Raw genomic sequence first — 8,174 nt, 5'->3', positions numbered from 1 at the left:
TTCAACATGTGTACCAGTGGTGGTGACCATCTGTAGGGTTACATTGTTCAGGAGGGGAGAGTCTTGATCTGTCTTATGTATTATATCAAGGCACGCATAGGGTCTGGCGGGCTCCCTTACATAGTGCGGTAATTCTTTATGATCTACGTGGTTCCAGTATGTGGTGCTGCCGGTTCTTGACTGTGACTGAGGTTTGGGGGTTCTCCACCTGTAATGCATTGTAGTAATCTAATGCTCAGATGCACGTTATCTTTGCCGAAGAAAGTCAAAATAAACAAAGAAAATGAGTCATTACTCAACTCATTCAATACATTGTTTGTTGTTGCTTGTTCTGCGTTCATCTCAAATATGAATGCTTGCATTTCACCTGTATTTTATACTGTAATGCAAGCTGTATAGCTGGTGTAAGGGGGCATTAAGGCCACAGTATACCTCATCTAGAAAGGCTGTTGAAGGTTCAGAAGGTGGTAGATACTCTCTTTTCATCTGTCCATTTGAGGGGGTCAACAAAATATTAAACGGATCAAGGCTACTGCTGCATTAAGTCTAAGGCCCAGGATCCCTTTACATTACATCTTTATTACCCCTGCCCATTTCAGGCTTGAATTATCTTAGATATAAATACATGTAAAGCACATAAATTCCATATGACATTCGGGGCAAACAAGAAGATGAAACTGATTTGGGGCGATGAAATGAGATGCCAAAACGGCTGCTTGTAAATTTTACTGTGTTACTTTGAAGGCAATTCGTCTAATTTCCGGTATGATTGTGCCTTTTTCTGGCGGACCTGACGCAGTTTCTCGGTAACACCACCCCCCTCCCCCTCTCACTTGCCTGCTCCTCCCTCCTTCCGGATCAACGCTACGGCCGTCACGTGACCTGTCACACAACCGATGTGTGTCACGTTTTAACCGGGAGGAGTTGAGGGACGAACCGGTGAGGGGGAGGATGAGGAAGGAAGAGGGAGGGAGCGAAGCTTAAAGAGCTTACTGCATTTGTTAATGGCGTGGACGTTCATTATTATCCTCTCTCCCTCTCTCTCTCTCTCTCTCTCTCTCTCTCTCTCTCTCTCTCTCTCTCTCTCTCTCGATAGATAGATAGATAGATAGATAGATAGATAGATAGATAGATAGATAGATATGCAAAAATGACGTTAGACTCGAAAATGTAGTGTGAATAATATCAATGTCAGAGGCGGCACACAGAAGAAGCAGTCCCAGCTGTAATAATCGATTTCTCGTCAACCAACCGGACGACGTTACATATATACATTGATTATTTGTGCCAACCCAGATGAGCTACAGATTTACGGATACTTAGCTTGAACGTGAACACCCCCCTCCCCCCTCATTATATTCAAATTCCACCACAATAAAATGCACACAAACAACCACATGTGACAACTACGACTCCTATGAGTTAAGACGGCCATAATGTCTCAGTGGGATGTGGCGATTGATCACCGTTTATACGCTTTAATAACTTCAATAAATCACGAATAAAGTCTGCATTGAACTTTTCACATAAATGTAAATAAGTGTAAAGGTAAATATGCAACAGACTGACCACCTATCTCAACAAAACTGGCTATATTGTCCTTTTTGCATATTTATTATATAATGCACGAGGAAGTCACTTGAGCATCGAAACTTTAATTTATACTGATATTTTTCGCGGAAGTAAGTGAGTAAACTGATTTACAAGCGAGACAAGCGCGTCGGATATATTTTAAAGTATATAAAATTAAATGAAAATGTGAGAATATTCATTTGAGGTGGCGACATTCGTCTTTTTGGATTAGGCAATTAAAGTTTGGAGATATGAATTCATCAACAGCAATAATATGCATAAACACAACGACCCGGAAGTGGAAAGGCTGATGCTCTAGGAGTCGATGCATATTATTGCGTATGCATGTGAGCTCTCGAAGCCGACAGCGGATTTTGCTATTCTGAAATAATCTATATAAAATAATGCTTTAATAAAATCCACAAAGTTTTACTTCCAATCACGGTGTGATGATCGATTATAGGCACGACATAATTTTTACATTGTAAGGATGTCCTGCGTTGTAAGGCTTCTAAAATATGCATTTGGCTCTTATTATTCCTCTCCATAGACACCTTTGTAAAAAGGCGAAAGATTCACAAGATCCGAACAGAAACATAAGCAAATCGACATTTATAACGGAACTGGATCCGAACTAACGTTGGGCATGTACAGTAAATGTAACTCACGAGTTTTCACTGAAAGTCTTACCAACAAACACGCACATGTAAGAAAACAAAAAAAATCCAGGGAAAACTGCAGCGAATCAATTCACGTCGCTTATTTCTTAATAACATGACAATTTACACTTATTACATTTACATTACTTTTGTATTTATTTTACCGCTTGTCGTCATGGGATTCATCATGGCCCGTTCATTCCATTCAGTTTACAGCCTTTGTCGCCACCTGCTGGTCTTATAAGTTTACAGCGGGGCAAAGCGAAGCACAGTACAACGAATCCCATACATTTCTGTGTGTTAAGATATAAAAATAATAATAATCAATTACATTAAAAAGGCCTCGATCAGAAATGACATTCAAAGTGAAAACATTATCATACGGATTTCAGTGTGCCTCCACACAACCTGATTATTCATGAGAAAGGTTCAGGTTTCAACTAAATAATGTGAAAGAAGAGAATTTGATTCTAAATGTAGGCTGATAATTATAAACAGCATTTTCTCAAAAGAACCAAGTAAAGCAATTCTTGTTTTTGTATACCCACAGATGGATAATTAGATATTAAAATCATCATCATCCTTTGTTTTGTTGTGTTTCCTGGGACAGCCTTCATATTTACATACATACAATTCATACATTGATATATACACTGGATTTCTTGCCTAATTTTTTTCTGTGCACCTATATACATATCTGCAAGTAGAAGATTGCACAGAATAGTATATAAAGTGGAACAAAAACAGCAAAATTACACAAACAAACATGAGTAAGTTATACATTAAGAAAAAAACACACGTGCATCAATATATTTCGCTATAATTTACAATACTTACATTTTTAATTTTGAACCGCAAGGCATCATGGGATCATGATCGCCACCTGCTAATCACATAAGTTTACAGTTTGTTGTCCTACTCAAAGGACAAAGGACAGGAATAACTTACAAATTGAAAAGAATGATAAGCTACTTACATTTTTCATTTTGGCCACTGTGGGAAAAGTAAAGATACAGTATATGCCTGTAAAGTCTATAAATTAGCAACCCTCTGTCAATATGGTGGTCCCTATCGAATCTAAATACTGAAGACAGATGATGTTATTAAACTGAACACAGTTTTCTTATGGCTCACATACAATATCATGGCCGTGACACATTACAGATCCAAAGAGTCAATTTGGCGAAGATCAAGCTACATATAAACTATATGTTCAATGGAAATGGGCTGTTGCTGCTATTACATTCACAGACTGTTTGTGTTGTTTATCTTTTAGGCTTTTCTGTCACATTTTGTTCCTTTCTTTGATAAAGCTTAAAGACTTTGGTGTTGTGAAATGTTTTCCACAGGTTCAGCTCTTGGATGTAGTCGTGGTTGCTGTAGAAAATTACATGGGTTTTAGTTTGTCTCTCAAAATAGTAGTTGTTATATTTCTTGTAGTCCTCTGTCATAAAACCATAGATATCCACCTGAGAGAGATGGAAGGTATTTGTTACATACTGCATAGATTTGTGAACGTGTAAGGGCATTGCCGCCATGTTGTCAACCTCCAGCAAACTTACTATGTCACAGGTGTGCAGAGCCAGGAAGACAGTGAATGCACCATTAGTGGGTCTGACTATTGGCCAGTAGCGGGCATTCAGCTGAGGAGACTTTAAGAACCTGTGGACAATGAGCAAATAAAAATGGCAGATACACCCACCCACACAAGCACACATACACACACACGCGCATACACACACACACACACACACACACACACACACACACACACATTAATCAGCCTTTTACAAGCATTACATGTTAAATGTTTGCATAGGTTTATAAAAGGAATTGACCTGTTCCGCACATATCTCAGAAAATCTGGGTGTAGAACATAAAAACGGTTCTCATCAAACTGCCCAGGATAATACGTCCAGGGCCTGGAAGGTAAAGACACAGGCTAAATAGTTGGTTCTTCAAATTAAAGACACAAATTGGCTCATTGTGGGACATTGAAGGACATTGTTGGACTAAATATGGGGAGTTTAGATTACATTAGATTAGATTAGATTAGATTAGATTAGATCCAACTTTATTGTCAATGAGCAAGTACAGGTACAAGCGAATGAAATGCAGTTAGCATCCAACCAGAAGTGCAAAAGTGTACTATTATATATACAGAATACAGAATATATACAGAATATATACAGAATAAACTATTTACACTATAGAGTTGATATTCACCGTTGGTTTTTATATTGGCCCTCAGTGACCCTTGGTTTACTAAGAAGACCCTGAAGCCATTGGAAATCTCTTGTACCTTCAGGAATCATGACATACTTTATACCCTGCAAGGAAAGAGGAGGACAGATGGCTTTGTTACTGCCTGAGTAGGGTCTACTGTGAAGATGTAGATGATAGATGATAAACTTTAATATTAACAATGCTGCTGAGTACCTGATCATGAGGGATTTCTTTAAATCCATACTTCTTGAAAATGATCAGGGATGTGGTGATTGAGTGAGCTGTGTGAACATAAACATCTGTTTTGTTTCCAACATCGTCCTCATAACCTTTGGTGACGGCTCCATTCATCCTGCAGAACCAAAAGTCAAATCAGAGTGAATCTGGGACATCAACATTCACATGAATGTCTCTTAGATTACAACAAACAAGTTGCATTACAAACTGGATCCAATGCAAAGCACGCCACAGTAATATTAACTCAATGTGTCAGGTAACCTGCCTATCTGATATGAGCTGTGCAATAAGCTCATGACCTATGTCTTTAACTTTAACTTTCCTGATCCAAAAACCCTTTTAGGACACTTAACAAAGTCAGTTCCCATTCATTGTTTGTCTCCTATTCATTGCCAATGCAGGCGCTTCAGTGATGAATATGCTCATTATCATAGGCTCTTATCAAGTCATGTGTTTCAGATAAAACAATTGTTCACAAATGTCATTAAATGAAATGAACTTGAAGTGGACTATGCCCCCCAAAATAGAGCTCATTGCTTATGATCATACTGTTTTTAGTTGATAAAGTTGGTATTTGAGCAAAGAGAATTAACAATAAAGCTGCTGTGGCATGATTGTATGCTGGAAACAGATACATACTTTCCTGACCTTTCACTGCTGTTAACTCGGATTGCTACAGGGTTCCCACCATAGCCAAATATTTTCTTTGCAAATATTGAGGATGCCCGTATACACACTGCTAAATTAACCTCAATTAGAAATTAACATCAAGTGAAGATTTCATATGTTAGATTCTAACATATGAAATCTTCACTTGATTTCAGGAACAAATCATTCTAACTACTCAGACAAGTGTATACATCTCATGACCCTGTCTTCTTACCGAAACACATAATCATGTGCATCTATCTCTCTCCCCATTCCAGAGCCATTGAGGATCCCTGCAGTTCCCACCACAGCACACCTTACACAGCCATCACTGTCTCTTTTGGGACGTAATAATGGCTCCTTTGGTTTTGGGATCAACTTCACAGCTGGCATCACATCTATAGAAGCCAAATACAGTACATGCACAGTGGAGAAGTGGATTACTAGCTTTTGAAAAATTCCCAGATTGGCTGACACAGACACAGACACAGACACAGACACAGACACAGACACAGACACAGACACAAACACACAGACACACACACACACACACACACACACACACACACACACACACACACACACACACACACACACACACACACACACACACACACACACACACACACACACCTACCATCATATTTGTACTCCATGAAACCAAAGGGATTGTTAAAATGTGAAAGCTTGTTCCATTCGCTCATGTTGAGATTGTCTTTGTGCAGGTATAAGCACACTTTGGGTATTGAAGCCTGCTTAAAGCTCTGATCTGCAGACTTCCATAGAGACTGGGGACACGTCTGAGAATGCAAAGGAAAAAACTGCATTCATTCAGCTGATCCTTACAGAGTAGATATAAACATGACAATGTGTAGAAACTGATACAATAAGGAAATGCGCGTTGCAGAAATAAAAAAGTGACAGAGAAGCAGGAAATGTCACTCACGTCTCCACACACACACACACACACACACACACACACACACACGTACCATTAACATAAAAGTTAGTTGAGACAACAACTAACTGACCACAGACACAAGGAATCTGCCATGTTTACCTACACTTGTCATAATTCTATTCAGTCTCTTATCAGAGCACTTACTGTTTCTCTGTGGTCAGCATCCTGTTTGTACACATCATCAAAATCCCACTCAGGCACTTTTTGAAAATCCTTTTTGTAGATAAGGGGTATGGGGGTCTCCAAGACGGTTGCTGGAGCTCCCCGTGTTGAGGTGACTACTTGTGAATGGGGCACATGGTCTGATTTCAATGCACCTGAGCTCTTTGAGTCTTTGGGTGCAGTTAACACAATCGTTGTGGGAGTCAGGTTAGCGTATGTATGCCTGACTGATTTGTCAGAGTGACCTGCCTGCTCATTTCCTCCATATTTGATTTTTCCTAAGATAGGACTGAAAACATTTGGGAATGTGATACTCATTGACGGAAAAGTTAGCAACATTTCCAACATTAACTAGGACATGTAACAGATAAATCATTGTTAACAGTAGTTAGTGATCATACATTTATACATTTAATTCATTACTGTATTGTCATTTCATATATTTCCTGATGTTACTCTGAACAACATAAAATCCTTTACAAACCTACCTTACTGCTTGCCATGACAGAATCAAAAACACAATGCTGAGTGAGATCGACAACAGAAAATGTAAAATTCTCTTAAAATGTTGAAATGGCATCGCTGGAGTTCGACAGAAAGTTACTTGCTGGTTACAGTGACGTCTCTCCTCTGTTTGAAGGCTGCTGTGCCTTGTTGGACACGACTGGTTCCTGGATCTAAATGGGCAGGGCTGTGACATATCATATAAAACTGCTTAACTGCAGAGAAAAGGACACACATTGCTAAACACACCCATCCACACATATTATCTTTACGCTATGATTGAGCTTACTTTCAGGATTGAAGAAGAGAATTTTCAGACCATTGATTTCTGTTTTGCATTTGTTTTCTATTTGCATTTACACATTGTCTCATCTTTTTCTGGATAATAACAGCCAATGGTGTCACCAGGCAGGGGGCAAGGAGGGCTGCGGCCACGCCTGGATGGTTGCTGGTGTTTTAGTGTTGTTGCTGATCAAAACTGTCTGGAGGATTTTGTGGATGTGTTCGCCAAAAACATCGCAACCGATTTTTAGATATATTGTTTATAATGTATGTAACGTATATGCGTTTTCGTTTACAAAAATATGCAACAATTGTGAAATAAAGCTGTGTTGAACATAATTGCAGGCCAGTGTGGTGTTTTTAAAGTTGAGTAGGCTTGCTCCCAGCCCTCAAAGGCAAAAGTATTACTGGGACTATGAGTAAAATGGAGTTCTTGATTTTCATTGCGTAATCATGTGAACTCTTAAATTCGACAGTGTAACATCGTCCTGGTACTACATATTGGTCAACACTAGTTTTTGGTGGACTGTACCCGGCTGTGATTGTTTCAGTGTGACTAATATTATTTATGTAAAATATATGCTTATTATTGCTATTTTGAAACAATTCATATTAATTGCTAGTAGGGGAACGTTACCATGAGATTTAACCATAGTTTCAGACACTGGTGTGTGGACGTGCAATCTATTTGACATTGACAGCTAGGTAGTACTGATTGACTTTCCACATTTAATGACAGCCCTATAAAAAAATAAATCGCAGAGTCAAGACAAGTAGTCATAAAGCTTATTGTTGAGTACGTTTACGATTGCTGTCGGAGAAGAGCACATCATGTGTCCTGACAGCAATCCTGGGAATTGTGATGTCTCGCGCGGAGAAGCACCCTCCCTTTCGTTGGACATGTAACTGTAATTGGCGGTTTT

At 39.0% G+C, this 8,174-nt stretch overlaps 1 protein-coding gene across 1 annotated transcript; it reads right to left on the bottom strand.

Moving 5' to 3' along the window:
- Positions 1-3,300: 3,300 nt before the first annotated feature.
- On the bottom strand, positions 3,301-7,904 carry LOC143001930 (alpha-N-acetylgalactosaminide alpha-2,6-sialyltransferase 1-like). The gene is made up of 9 exons (XM_076151786.1): positions 7,889-7,904; positions 6,448-6,635; positions 5,980-6,142; positions 5,578-5,740; positions 4,671-4,809; positions 4,458-4,561; positions 4,070-4,153; positions 3,794-3,893; positions 3,301-3,700 (listed from the first exon to the last, which is right to left on the bottom strand). The coding sequence occupies exons 1-9, from the start codon at positions 7,902-7,904 to the stop codon at positions 3,497-3,499; spliced, it is 1,161 nt and encodes a 386-aa protein (XP_076007901.1). The 3' UTR covers positions 3,301-3,496.
- Positions 7,905-8,174: the final 270 nt, after the last annotated feature.

Source organism: Genypterus blacodes, unplaced genomic scaffold, assembly GCF_046128005.1.
Source record: "Genypterus blacodes isolate CSIRO-AG114 ecotype Tasmania unplaced genomic scaffold, CSIRO-AGI_Gbla_v1 ptg000055l_1, whole genome shotgun sequence".
NCBI classification, from domain to species: Eukaryota; Metazoa; Chordata; class Actinopteri; order Ophidiiformes; family Ophidiidae; genus Genypterus; species Genypterus blacodes.
Note: the sequence above shows the minus strand (reverse complement) of the source record. Positions and strands in the feature narration are given on the sequence as shown.